Consider the following 14,927-nt stretch of genomic DNA (forward strand, 5'->3'; position numbering starts at 1 on the left):
TCTCTACTAAAAATACAAAAATTAGCTACATGTGGTGGTGTAAGCTTGCAATTCCAGCTATTCGGAGGCTGAGGCAGAAGAATGGCTTGAACCAAGGAGACAGAGGTTGCAGTGAGCCAAGATCACACCACTGCACTCTAACCTGGGTGACAGAGTGAGACTCTGGCTCGAAAAACAAAACAACCAAAGAAAGAAAATACCACATGAGGCTCGACCTTGGCCCTCATGTCAGGCAGCTGAACAAGAAATGTAGAACTGAAGTTATTAAAAACCACCTCATTGGCCAGGCACGATGGCTCACGCCTGTAATCCCAGCACTCTGGGAGGCCAAGGTGGGCGGATCACAAGGTCAAGAGATCGAGACCATCCTGGCCAACATGGTGAAACCCTGTCTCTACTAAAAATACAAAAAAATTAGCTGGGTGTGGTGGCGCACACCTGTAGTCCCAGCTACTCGGGAGGTAGAGGCAGCAGAATCACTTGAACCTGGGAGGCAGAGGTTGCAGTGAGCCGAGATCGTGCCACTGCACTCCAGCCTGGCGACAGAATGAGACTGTCTCAGGAAAAACAAAAAACAAAAAAACACATCTCATTTCTCAGAGAAACATTTAGATAGTCTTCAACTATCTAAAATACAAAGACCAACAAGCAGCATAGATACAGCATAGATACAAATGGAGAAGCTGCCTGTGTCCTGGTTTGGCCCACACAGAGGATTCCCAAGCTCCTCCTTCCTCCTACCCTCTCTGCAGGCTCTAAGTGGGTGGATACTTGCTCAGTCTCCAGTCCCCATCACAGTCTCCATGGAGGTGCACACAGGGGACAGATGTGCTGGAAATTCGCGGGCTGTTCTGTTCTAATTAGCATTTGCCTGTAAGAGCACCATGTTCACCATTAGACTAGTACTTGTTTCTCTGGGCATTATAATCATTCCTCAACTCTGACAATCATTCCTAATCTCACTTGCATTACTTTGAAATTCCAACCTCAAAGACTCCCCGCAAACCGGTGTCACCATCCCTCTTCCTGCTGGTGCCACCATTAGTACCCAGGGAAGGCCCTGCTTGCATTCAGCTTAGTTAAGAGTATATGGCTAGGGAGTTATGTATCCACTGCACAGTTGTTCTGTAGCCAGAGGAATTAACCCATTTGTGCCTAGCATTCCATTATTGGAACACTAAGATTGTGGGAGTTATTTATATTCTACTGCTCAAGGTCATCGCCAAGGTCTGATTTTTCACACACACAAAAAATTGGCAACCTCCAGCATAAGTGGGTTAAAAAAGGCCTGAACATCATCACAGAAGCTTTTTACTAAATGCTAGGTTGAGTTTAGAGCTTCCACTATCTAAAATACAAAGATCCACAAGCAGCACAGACACAAGACCAAAAAATGAAAAGCATCTTCATAAAATCAATTGTGAAACTAACATTTGTTCTAACTCCATAATTTTTTTTTTTTTTTGAGACCGAGTCTTGCTCTGTCACCCAGGCTGAAGTGCAGTGGCATGATCTCAGCTCACTGCAACCTCCACCTCCCAGGTTCAAGCAATTCTCCTGCCTCAGCCTCCTGAGTAGCTGGGATTGCAGGCACACGCCACCAGGCCCGGCTAATTTTTGTATTTTTTCAGTAGAGACAGAGTTTCACCATGTTGGGCAGACTGGTCTTGAACTCCTGACCTTGTGATCCGCCCGCCTTGGCCTCCCAAAGTGCTGGGATTACAGGCATGAGCCACCGCACCTGGCCTAATTTTCTTTTTTAGAGACAAGGTCTTGCTCTGTCACCCATGCTGGAGTGCAGTGGTGCAATCATAACTCACTAAAGCTGGGAACTCCTGGGCTCAAATAATCATCCCTTGGCATCCCAAAATGCTGGGATTATAGGCATAAGCCACCATGCCTGGTCAATAAACAGCTTTAATGATTGAAAACCCAAAACAACACCTGAAATGTTTTTGAGATGTTACACTCACTACCTTCATCTTAAGAAATTATTTCTCTCCAACTTCTCCAAAACAGCCAAGTGTCAACAGGCAAGTCTGGGAAAACAATAGTATTTATACTAGAATTCAGTCTGTTTTCACTGCTAGAAGGAAACGAAAAAAAATTTCAAGGATTACTTCAAGTTGAACTGGGAAGAGCTTTAGCTCCCTGAATTTTACTGCATTGGAACTAAAAGTCCTACCAGTTGTTAGGTTAAAGACACAAAGTTAAAATGAGCATCATCCACTAGTCACCATGATCACCTAAAGAATAACTGACTACTGTCTAATTTTCTACCATAAACCACCAAGATATTGGTGTAAACACAGGACCAACAAGTGCTCTCTTGTGAAAAGCCCAGGCTCCACTTTATATGAGAGGTGCCTGCCGCCAGCACTGTGTGGGTCCATCTTAACACCTTAGCCTGCCGCCCTAATACCTGTGGCCCACCTTGCTAGTGGGAGGGTTCAGATACCAGGACAGAAGAGCTGTCCGCATACTAGTGACTCATCTGGGATCTTCATCCTTGCCAAGCAAACTGCACATCCACTTCACGATTCAGGCCAAAGGCTTCTGAAACTGCAGAGATATCATTGCTATGCAGGAAACCCAGAGCCTTTGATAAGTAAAAACAGGGAACTTGACATCTGCCCAGACCATCAGTCAATGTTGTGACTATGCAAGACCACAAGCTTCCCCCTCATCTGTCCGAGGAGGAGACAACTGGGAATGGTGTCTTAACAGCATGGACGTTGATGAACTTGGGTCAGCAGGGCTGCATGCCTCACACACGTGGAGGATGGTACTCAGTGGGAGACAGGTTTCTAAAGGGTTCTTGGTCAGCCAGGCACAGTGGCTCACACCTGTAATCCCATTAATTTGGGAGGGCGAGGTGGGCCAATGGCTTGAGCTCAGGAGTTCCAGACCAGCCGGGAAAACATAGTAAAACCTCATCTCTACTAAAAATACAAAAAATAAGCCAGGCATGCTGCATGCCTATAGTCACAGCTACTCAGGAGGCTGAGGTGGGAGGATTGCTTGAGCCCAGGAAGATGGAGGTTGCAGTGAGCTGAGATCACACCACTGCACTCCAGCCTGAGTGACAGAGTGAGACCCCACCTCAAACAAAAACATAAAAAAAAAAAAAGGGTTCGTGGTCAACCTGAATGTACCTTGGTGCTCTGACCTGCCCAGCACCCCAGCCACTCTCCAGCATGTCACCTGACTTTCCGGCACCAGGATACCTAGGAACCTAGGGTAATTTATAATCCCCAATCTGATTTCTCACAGCCATGCCCCACTGCTCCAGGGAGCTCTTAGCATCTGACTTATCCCTAGGCCAAGTTCAAGAAGCATGTGCTGGATACTCTGAAGACAGAGTTCTCAAGACACCTTTACGACAGTCTGGAGACAGTTAGGGCCCTAAGTCAGTGCGCCTGAGACTGAATCTGGGCTGTCATTTACACTTTGTGTGGCCCTGGGCACATTACATAACTACGTGGCACCCAGTGTCCTCTTCCCAAAAGTAGGGGTAAAAGAATGCCTTCTGACTGAGCATGGTGATTCCTGCCGATAATCCCAGCACTTTGAGAGGCCAAGGTGGGAGGATCATTTGAGCCCAGGAGTTCAAGACCAATCTGGGCAACATAGTGAAACAAAAAATACAAAAATTAACCAGGCTTGGTGGTGCGCACCTGTGGTCCCAGCTACCTGGGAGGATTGCTTGAGCCCAGTAGGCCAAGGCTGCAGTGAGCCAAGATAGCACCACTGCACTCCAGCCTGGCAACAGAGTGAGACCCTATTTCAAAAAAAATAAAATAACATAACATAACATAAAATGAAAGAAAGAAAGAGAGAGAGAGAGAGAGAGAAAAGAAAGAAAAAGAAAGAGAGAAAGAGAAAGAAAGAAAGAAAGAAAAATCATAGCAGTTCCTCGTACATAGTATTTTTCAAGTACTCACTGTCACTATTATTACAACTACTGCTACTAGCACTGCTGCTACTACTACTACTGAGTACCAACCACTACTAATCCTGCTGCTGCTTCTACTAGCACTGCTGCTGCCAAGCAGTACTGAGCATGAGCCCCCATATTTGCCAGGTCCTCCACTCCCTACTTTTCTGCCATGACTGCCCAATAACCACCCTGCTAAAAGAAAGACCAGCTCTCCACCAACTGTACCTGTATTAAAGCTCCCCTCGATCCACATGCCCACATGCCCACCAGCAGTAAGGATTACCATGCTCCCTGCACCAGAGTGGGGCCTGTCCTCAGGAGAAATTCACATTTCTACAGCCTCTACTTCTGTGCCTGCTTCTCCCAAAAGCTTACCCAAATCTCATTGTAGTCCAGTCACCATCTGTGAGTTAGAGACCCCACCCCAAGTGGCTGGCAGCCCATGACAGCACGGACAGCCCTGAGCATAACAAGCTCAGTTCCTTCTAAATCATCCTGTTTTCAATTTCATAAGCAGCCGGTAACAAAGGGAAACTAGAGAAATGGAAGTAGCTGAGGGAGGCCTGCCTCGAAACCTATGTGAGGCCATTCATTCCCACTACACCTAACCAGACACCTGGCATGAGCCTTAGGCACTCACAGAGGCTCCATGGCTACAAGACAACTTCTCTGAGGTTGCACAGCCAAACTGGGCCAGGAAATCCTGCACACACTGGCCACATTGACACCAACTTGTCATTCTATTTCTTTCCAACTAAGACTGATTGGGGCCATGTGGAAACACCATCGCTGGGACACCCCAGCACAGGTTGAAGAGGGGCTGGGAGAACCTGAGGGGCTCCTAGCCCTCTTCCACCCTCAAGTCAGTTCCACCGGTTATTCTGCATGTCCACCCCATCCTCCACAAAGCCACAGCAGCATGCAGGCAGGGCACGTACCCTCTCAAAGGTGGCATTCACCATCTGGCACCCTGGCCAACACACCTTTGTCACCAATGAGACCATCCATCTCCCAGGACTGTCCAGTCCCCTGTTGTCTGACAGATTCCTCTGGTGTAGGGCAGAGCTCACCTACCTGTCTCCCACTGCCCACCGTGCCCTCCACAACAAAAAGCATGTTCAACAGGAGCAAACCCCCCCACAGACCTCATTCCAACCCCCTCCCCCCACCCACCTCATTCCCAACAAAATGCACCGTGACAACTCCCCATCCTGCATTTAAAGCCACCCTTTTGTAGCAATAGCAACATCCACCTCTCTTACTTTCATGGACTGCTGATATCCCTAAGGTAGCACAGAGGACACAAGTCACCCAGCAGGACCCTCTGCATCTCCTCTAGCAGGCCGCAGACCAGAACAGACAGGCTACCTGGCAGTGTGCCTAGGCAGAACACTGTCTTTCTGCAGATCTCAAGAGAGGCCCTTCAGGGTAACAGAGGTCATTGCCCCTCTGGCTTTCTGTCTTTGACTTTTCATGGAGTGTCCGTTTATACACTCTCTGCAGGGCCAGGCACCAAGACTATACCTTCCAACCAGCAATCCACTCCGACAACAAGGAAGACACACCGGATGGGTGTGATGAATCCCCTGGGGTGCACAGTCCTCGGACCTTCTTCCCAGAGGGGATTTTGACTCCCAGCACCTGGGCCCACTCGGAGGGGGTAGCTCTTGGGTGCTTCAGCCAGCTCCAGCCTCTGGGGCACCACCGCCAGCCCAGGTGCAAGGCCCTCAGCTCTGTTTCCCTGAGAGGGGAGAAGTGACAATACCTCTCCAGGAGAGCATTTATCAGATTTGGCTTGGTGAACAATTATTTGTTGAGCACCTGTAAAATGTCTTAGATTATTCTGGGCTCCGATCCAAAATCACTTCCTCTAAACCACAGGGCATGCACTCCTCGAGGCTGTAGGATCCTCTTTTGACCAGGAGTGACTCTTAGCATTTAAAACATTTACTGAGCATCAACATTGTCCTACCATAGAATAAAATACTCTTCCTCCATGACACTGCATTTTAATTGGTTACAAGAAAAACAATAACGACCTTGAACTTCAGTCACTTAGGTATTCACCCGGATAAATACGCTCACTGAACTAACTACCTAATGCTTCCTAGACATGTTTAATCCTTAGACCTTAAAATACCTTCAAACCCCATCTGGCCACTTCTCCCTTCTGTTCCCCCATCCATTACAGCACCAGTCAATGGCGAGCACATTTACTCTATGTGTCCTGAAAAACAATTCATGGTATGTAAAAGCTTTTACCTCAATTAACGTAAAAATTCCCAAAACTAAATAAGATTTCCAGTAACACTTTATGATTGCTCTTGTTAAAGAAGGCTTCTGTGCGTCATTCTCAGCTCTTAAAACTTCTTTATCCCAGAACCTACAATGAGGAAAAAGCTTCGTAAATAAGAATGAACCCTGCCACAATATAAAACGGGGGAGGTGGCAGAGTGACAGGTATGCATTTGAGACAGGGCATTTTGTGACTATTTCATAAATGCTGCTAATTGCTCCCAGGGCTCCTGAAGGTTATGTGTGGTATAGAATCTGTAGCATCAGAAAAACAGGCCTTGAGGGGAAGTCTGGGGAAACAAGTTACTGCCAAGCTTTACTGGATTGAAGCCCCATCAGTAGCACAGATAAGCCAGACAACCTCCTCCAGCCACAACACTTCCACCTCCAGGGACAGACCTCAGGCATCTCGGGCCTTTGATGCTGGCTCCCCCAACCTCTATGGAGGCACAGGAAACAGGAGTTTCACCCAGGCCACCATGGTAGGCTGAGCCTAGGGGCAGCCTGAGGAAGGTGACACACATTCACCTTAAGGGTAAATGGAGGCTCCAGACAGGACCCAGGAAGGCAAAACCCACTCCCCACACACAGACACCCACGCTTCCTTAATGCCCGCTTTACCGCCTCCCACTTACCCTTGCAACTCCTCTCCAAGATGCTGTGAGCGGTCTTCCGGCAGCACTGAATACATATCATCTTCCTCTAATCTCCGTTTATGGCCAATTTTAAACAAGGGATTGAGCCACCTGTTAACAAGAGAAAAGAGACATATATCCAGAATTACACAACTGTGTTTAAGTAGACTCCTACCTTCATGGGTTTTGCTTAAACTTACCTTTAAAATACATACAGCTATATATAGAGAGATATGAATATATAGAGCTAGAGAGAGAAAAATTAACATGTGCGCAGCACACACACACACACACACACACACACACACACACACACACACACACACACAGAGTCCCTAGCTCTATCCACAGACAGGCCCCAGAAGCAATGACACACCAGTAGCTGAGAGCAAGCTGGTGCCCAGATCTTGGTTTCCAAAACCATTATTATCTAAAAGGAACCAGGGCTTCTTGAAGAAATAGCTGATTCCAAGGCTGGGGCAGAAAAAGTACAAGATGGGCCATGAGATGCCATAAGATAAGGAAACATTCAAGGAATCAAGAGGATGGGCCCAAAGAACAGAGGACCCAGCTTGACGGGGTCCCACTAGACAAGTCTGTGATAATGGAAGCATCCAAATAAATCATGACAGCAATGAATTCTAACCCACTGAATAACAAAAGAATCCACGAATCCTTACTGAGACATAAATGGGGGAAGAAGGAAAAAGCTCTCAGATAAAGAATGATGAGGTTAGAAAACATTTTCAATGGAAGCTAAAACCAGTCAGTGAAAGTTTGATGGGACGTTTACATAATCCAAAATTATCTAGGTACAATTATTTATTAGTTATGAAAGGAAAAAATAGTATTCTTGCAGAGGACAGAAAGAACTTATTCAAATATTTTGAGATTCTTTTTACTAAAAAAAAAGAAAAATCAAAATGGTCATCCATTAGGAATCATTTAAATGATTAATAATTAACATTATTAATCATTAAATGATAATAATTAACATTATTAATCATTAAATGATAATAATTAACATTATTAATCATTAAATGATAATAATTAACATTATTAATCATTAAATGATAATAATTAACATTAATCATTAAATGATAATTAACATCATTAATCATTAAATGATAATTAACATCATTAATCATTAAATGATAATAATTAACATCATTAATCATTAAATGATAATAATTAACATGCACCAGGCATAGTGGCTCACACCTGTAACTCCAGAGCTTTGGGAGGCTGAGGAGGGAGAATGGCTTGAGCCCAGGAGCTTGAGACCAGCCTACACCACATAGTGAGATGCCCACCTCTACTAAAAACTTATAAAGAAAAAGTCTGGGCAGTGGCTCATGCCTGTAACCCCAGCACTTTAGGTGGCTGAGGTAGGCGGATCACTTGAGGCCAGAAGCTCAAGACCAGCCCGGCAAAACCCCATCTCTACTAAGAAAATATAAAAATTAGTGAGGTGTGATGACACCTGCCTGTAATCCCAGCTACTCGGGAAGTTGAGGCACAAGAATCACTTGAGCATCGGAGGCGGAGGTTGCAGTGAGCTGAGATTGATGCCGCTGCACTCCAGCATGGGCAACGGAGTGAGACTATCTCAAAACAATAAAAAATATAAATAATATAAATTAAAATTTAGCCAGATGTACTGGTGTGAGCCTGTGATCCCAGCTATTCCAGAGGCTGAGGTGGGAGGATAGACTGAGCTTAGGAGGTCAAGGCTGCAGTGAGCTGTGATCGCCACTGCACACCAGCCTGAGCAGAACAGCAAGGCTTTGTCTTAAAAAAAAAAAAAAAGAAGAAGAAACATATTTCTGCCCTATTAGGAAACCTCTAATAACTTTGATAGACGCAATTACTCAAACTACACAAACTTCTTTCATCTTGGCTGTCTTGTCTGGCCATGTGTCACCTTTAATAGGCATGTTTTAATATGGGGATTGTCTAATCTAGGAAGCCCTTCCCATGGAGAACCCACTGCCTGGTGGCTTCTGCCTGCAGTGAAATGGTGGGCTTTCAATGCCCCGTAACATTGGAGCACACATTGCATGGGTATCCAAGTTACGTTCAGGATTCTGGAAACCTCCTGCTGATCCAAACTAGCAATTCTAATTAACCCAATGGCAAGAAAAACTCATCAACTCACCTCTTTCTCCTCACCTCCTCCAAAATGTGTCCAGAAGACTGTAACCTAACCAGTCCAGCTTCAACTTAGGTGGGTTTCTCAGACATGCCTGAGATGACTTCTGCATGCCCGAGACCTCCCTTCCAGCAGAAACTCATACAGTATATTTCAGCAAGGACTTTTAAGTAAAATTCACCAGTGTCTTTTTGGACTCAAGAGTTTTTTTTAAATCAGGGAATAAAACTGGCTCCAGGAAGTTAAAAAATTAAGGAAAGTGAGAATGGTAACTCTGTTCCACAGGCTGAACAGTTAACTGCATAATATTTAGAAATATTAACGAGGGATGCCACTGTTGAGTTAAAGTATCTGCAATCAGAAGAGACCCAAAGCTTCTATTAGAGGATGACACAAATCAGTGAGGACTTAACAAGGACCCTCCTACTCTCTCTTATTGCCCAGATCTCAAAAAGCTGGGCTGAAAAGATGTGGGTACCAGCAAGAGCTAAAGGCTTCTGCCTGATGACAAAAGTCAACTTTGACAAGAGACTAAATTATCTTCAACCTTCTATGTAAGGACTTTATACATGGAAATCTAAGTCAATTGGCTTCTTAATACCAATGTATCCCTGAAGGGGTCTAGTCAACAATTCCAGACCACTGCCAAATGAGCCATTCCTCCACCCAGTTCTGCCCCAATAGCCCTTCTCTCCTCAGACTTAGTCTCTTCTCCCCCTTGTCTCCCACAATACTTAGTACAGCAGCATCACTTCCCTCCTAACTGTCCTACTAGGAGTACGACACTTTCAGGGCAATGACTACTCCCATGTTATCTGGAATCCCCATTATGCCTGGTATGTGACAGATACTCAATAAACAGTTATGGAAAGAATGAATGATTGTATTATTGAATAAGACAGATGGGTAGAGTACCTTGAGCAATGATCTAGGGTAAAATTCAATACAAACTCAATATAGCATAGTCGTGCTCAATGCCCAACACAGGAAGCCATCAGCTTCAGCAATACAGGAGACATTCTCCACCCCAGGATCACAACCCCCAGAATCATTTCCAGCAAGCAGAAGTCTTAGACAAGGGTTAGTAGAGAGTTTTGTTATTTATTGTTGGTGGTGGTGGCATTTAGTTTTTGTTGTTCTTTCCCCCAAGGATTTGAGAAGTTCTGAATACTGGTTTCTTTTCTTTTTTGAGATGGAGTCTCGCTCTGTTGCCCAGGCTGGATGGAGTGCAGCAGAGCGATCAGAGCTCACTCAGATCAGGTCAGAGCTCAGCAGCCTCAAACTTCTGAACTCAAGCAATCCTCCTGCCTCTACCTCCCAAGTAACTAGGAGTACAGGCACATGCCACTGTGCCTGGCTAATATTTTTATTTTTGATAGAGACCAGGTCTCTCTATGTTGCCCAGGCTGGTATCGAACTGCTGGGCTCAAGCGATCCTCCCACTTTGGCCTCCCAAAATTCTGGGATTACAGGCATGAGCCACCAAGCTTGGCCAATAGTGGTTTCTTAATGTGGAATAAGCGGGAAAACGCAGGTCCAGCTCCCCATGTGTGACCCTGATCAGCGTCTTCAGTTTCTATGAGCTTCATGTTCCCCATATCCACAAGTAAAGGAGGAAATAAAAGCTAACTTATCTTTGGTAAATCCCCTCACTTTCTCTTTCCCTCTCTCCTTTTTTGACCTTTCAGCTCTCTTTTAGCCCTCTCTGCCTCCTTAATTCCCTGAAGGCCCTTTCTATTTCTCTTCTCCTCCTCTGTCCTGACCTTTTTGTAACAACTGGCCGAGATGGAACTAAAATAATTATTTCATTTCTTGATACTCATTGAATTAAGCTTGTTCTCTCTTTAATGGACAAGTTCAATATTTTATATTCTTCAGAAGCCAGGCCTAATAAAACCTTTTTTCAATGGATTATGCATTTGCATAACCCTAAAATTATAGTCTATCAAAGAAGAAAAGTTTCCCCCACCTTTACTGGAAATAAATAATACTAAAAGAAGAGACTAGGGAGGGAAGGTCCCCTCTGCTGTATACCTCCTGAACTTAGGCCTGGAATCACGGGATCCAGGAGGTAAGTGAGAAGGCAGGTTTGTGCTCAGACCCATGAAGAAGGTCAAAGCTGTGAGCTAAGCTGAGAGTTTAGAGAACAAGGAAGGCTAAGGGCAGGTTGAATGAAATCCCCTGTGGCAGCCCACTGAAGGAGTTCGCTTGTGTCTCTCGATGCTATACAGTCATCCCCCCATATCCACAGTTTCGCTTTCCACAGGTTGAGTTACCCATGGTTGACTGAAAAGATTAAATGGGAAATTCCAGAAATAATTCCTAAGCCTTAAATTGCATACTATTCTGAGTAGCATGATGAAATCTCCCACAAACCCACCCAGGATGGGAATCCTCCCTCTGTCCAGCATTTCCACGCTGCAGACGTCACCCACCTTTAGTCACTTAGTAGCCACCCTGGGCGCTCAGATCTATTGTCATGGCATCACAATACTGGTGTTCAAATCACCCTTATTTTACTTAATAATGGCCCCCAAGAGCAAGTACAAGGATGCTAGCCATTTGGATATGCCAAGGAGAAGCCGCAAAGGCCTTCCTTTATGTGAAAAGGTTAAGGTTCTCAAGCCAATAAGAAAAGGAAAAAAAAAATTGTATGCTGAGGTTGCTGAGATCCGGTTTAAGAGTGAACCTTCTATCGATGAAATGGTGAAGAGTATATTGTTGTAATTATTCTATTTTATTATCATTGTTAATCTCTTACTGTGCTCAATTTATAAATTAAACTTTACCATAGATATGTGTAAGTAGGGTCAGGTGTGGTGGCTCACACCTGTAATCCTAGCACTTTGGGAGGCCGAGGCAGGTGGATCGCCTGAGGTCAGCAGTTCAAAACCAGACTGGCCAGCATGGTGAAAACCCATCTCTACTAAAATACAAAAATTACCCAGGCGCGGTGGCAGGCACCTGTGATCCCAGCTACTTGGAAGGCTGAGGCAGGAGAATTGCTTGAAACTGGGAGGCAGAAGTTGCAGTGAGCCGAGATCGCCGCACCTTTGCACTCCAGCCTAGGTGACAGAGCGAGACTGTCTCAAAAACAAAACAAACAAACCAACAAAGATATGTGTAAGTAGGAAAAAAAACCACTAGGGTTCAGCACTATCCACGGCTTTAGGCAGCCACTGAGGTGAGGGTCTTGAATGGGGTAGTTCCCCTGCCTCCGCGGACTGGGGGGACTACTGTACATCTATAAAGAGAGTGAAATAGATACATAGGACTTTAACTAGATGGCCTTAATGCTTCCTTCCACGAACTTTCTCTGCTTGGAAGTCACAAAATGGTAAAGGACGAGAATTCTGGTGCCAGGAATTCAACACTTATTTTAAACAGTATCTGCTGTCTGGTGACCACCCTAGACTCTGAACTTCTAATCTTGGTATCTTTAAATGTGAATGTCTTTTGTTCCTCATTCAGTTTCCACTGTTCTTCCTCACCTTCCTGTGTTTCTAAGGAAAACACCTGAGAATGCCTCTCCCCTCCCCACGCCTCCACGATAGAAAGGTTAGTGCATGGCCAACCATGCCTGCCCCAGGCTTTCTCCAAAACAGCTCCATTGAAGAAATGATGCTGAGTTTCCATTTTGCACACTGACCCTCCCATGGGGCTCACCCTCTGCCTTTACCCACACTTAAATTTTCTCTGTAGCATCCGTCACCATTTGAAAGGTTACTTTCATTTCACTTTTTTTAAAAATCATGTTTTCCCCCCAGAGCATCTGGGTTTTTCTATGTTGTCTGCTGCTAAGCCATTGTCACCTAGAACATGCTGGGCACATAGAAGGCACCTAGATTTGTCACATGAATGAGCACATCCTCCAAAAATCCCCAGATTTGGCCTGGCATGATGGCTCATGCCTGTAATCCCAGCACTTTGGGAGGCCAAGGCAGGTGGATTACTTGAGGTCAGGAGTTCAAGACCAGCCTAGCCAACATGGTGAAACCCCATCTCTACTAAAAATACAAAAATTAGCCTGGCGTGGTGGAGGACACCCATAATCCCAGCTACTCGGGAGGCTGAGGTAGGAGAATTGCTTAAACCCAGGAGGCGGAGGTTGTAGTGAGCTGAGATTGCAGCACTGCATTCCAGCCTGGGCAACAGAGCAAGGCCCCGTCAAAGAAAAAAAAAAAACAAAGTTAATATAAACTCCGAAATCCATCTTCAGAGACAAGTCTCCATATAAATAAAATACATGGAAGGTTAAGTGTTCCTTCAAATGTGAGCAATACCCTCATGCAAATTTTTGTATAAAGTGGATTTTTCTCTTTCTTTTGAGACAGGGTCTCACTCTCTCATCCAGGCTGGAGTGCAGTGGCGCAATCATACCTCACTACAGCCTCAGCCTCCCAGGCTCAAGCAGTCCTCTCACCTCAACCTTCCAAGCAGCTGGGATAACAAGGCACATGCCACCATGCCCGGCTATTTTTTTTAAGTATATTTTTGTAAAGATAGAGTCTCACTATATTGCCCAGGCTGGTCTCGAACCCCTGGTCTCAAGTAATCCTCCCACCTTAGCCTCCCAAAGTGTTGCGATTATAGGCATGAGCCACTGCGCCTGGCCTAAAGGGGGTTTTATAAACAGAACTGGATAATACTTTACTTTCTACCTGACACCACACACACAGAAATTCTTAGAATATTATATGCTTTTTCTAAATCTAGTCTTAGTAAACTTTCAACCTCTTTATATATATAAAATAGTTTTCTGAAATGATGGTCATAATTTTGCTTAAAAAAAAAAAAAACATGGCTAGTGCCTAAGGGCACATACAATACTCCTGACTCATAACCAACTGCTGATTCAACACCTCCTCCTCTTGGGTGTCTGATAAGCATATCAAACTAAATAATGTCCAAACAGAACACCTTATCATCCCACAAAAAAAATCCTGCTCCTCCCAGGCTTCTCCCTCTCAGTTATCAGCTGTCACATCTTTCCCCTTGCCCAGATTTTCCAAAAACAAGAAAACCTTCAGGTGACCCTGTAGGCCATCCCTTCTCTGTCACTCTTTGATAGGACACATCTAAGCCATCCAAGTCCTATTATTTCAGCCTGCAAAGTATATCCAGAAACAGTCACATTGACCCTATGAGGCTCACCCTGTGCCCCTGCCCAAGCTTAAATTTTCTACTCAGCACCTATCAACATTAGAAGTGCTATTATATTTCACTTTTTTTGAAATCATGTTTTCCCCCGGAAGCATCTAGGCTCCACAAGGATGGGTTTTTTCTGTGTTGTTTGCTGCTAAGCCGCCCACACCTACAACATGCTGGGCACATAGAAGTCACCCAGATTTGTCACATGAATGAACACATCCTCTAAAAATTACCTATTTTAACATATTTAAACTCCAAAATCCATTACGAGTCCATGGTATCAACTTCTCAGTTACAAATATAAATATTAAATAATTTACAGATATAAATAAGTCTGCAAAGCAAAAGTTTCCTAAAGGCCTGGATTCTGCAAATGGGTTTCAGAAAGAGGGTGCAAGGACACACACCGGTGCAAATGTGCATTTTCTCGTAGGTAAGTGACTGAGTGCTGGGGAAGAAGGAATGGTGTAGCCCACCGCCAGCACACTTCTCGTGTAACACTCCAGCAATTCTGCTCAGACCCCAAAACCTGAATGCCCAAAAGAAAACAAAATTCTTCCAAAGTTCACCAGGGCCTCTGTCCTTACAAAGTTTCCCATGGCCTGGCTCCAAGGGGAGCCCAACACACCTGATTTCTTCAATCTCCTCCCATTCTCTGCAGTCCGAAATAGCCATTCTCCATGCCCTAAAGTTCAGTGCTCACCAGGCACAGGCATCGCTGAAATGGATCTCGCGTGAGGGTGGAGCACCCACA

The 14,927-nt window shown here is 45.0% G+C and overlaps 1 protein-coding gene across 6 annotated transcripts in view; it reads right to left on the reverse strand.

Annotated features, from left to right (window-relative positions):
* Positions 1-14,927, reverse strand: part of ABCC4 (ATP binding cassette subfamily C member 4 (PEL blood group)) — a 287,310-nt gene that overhangs the window by 223,928 nt on the left and 48,455 nt on the right. For all 6 annotated transcript variants that reach the window (XM_054529547.2, XM_024230992.3, XM_063715003.1 and 3 more), the window contains exons 2-3: positions 6,871-6,981; positions 6,203-6,323 (exon numbers count right to left, since the gene is read on the reverse strand). In XM_054529547.2, coding sequence (XP_054385522.1) covers positions 6,203-6,323; positions 6,871-6,981 — 232 coding nt within the window. The remainder of the gene's footprint in view (positions 1-6,202; positions 6,324-6,870; positions 6,982-14,927) is intronic.

This window comes from Pongo abelii, chromosome 14 (genome assembly GCF_028885655.2).
Source record: "Pongo abelii isolate AG06213 chromosome 14, NHGRI_mPonAbe1-v2.0_pri, whole genome shotgun sequence".
NCBI lineage: Eukaryota > Metazoa > Chordata > Mammalia > Primates > Hominidae > Pongo > Pongo abelii.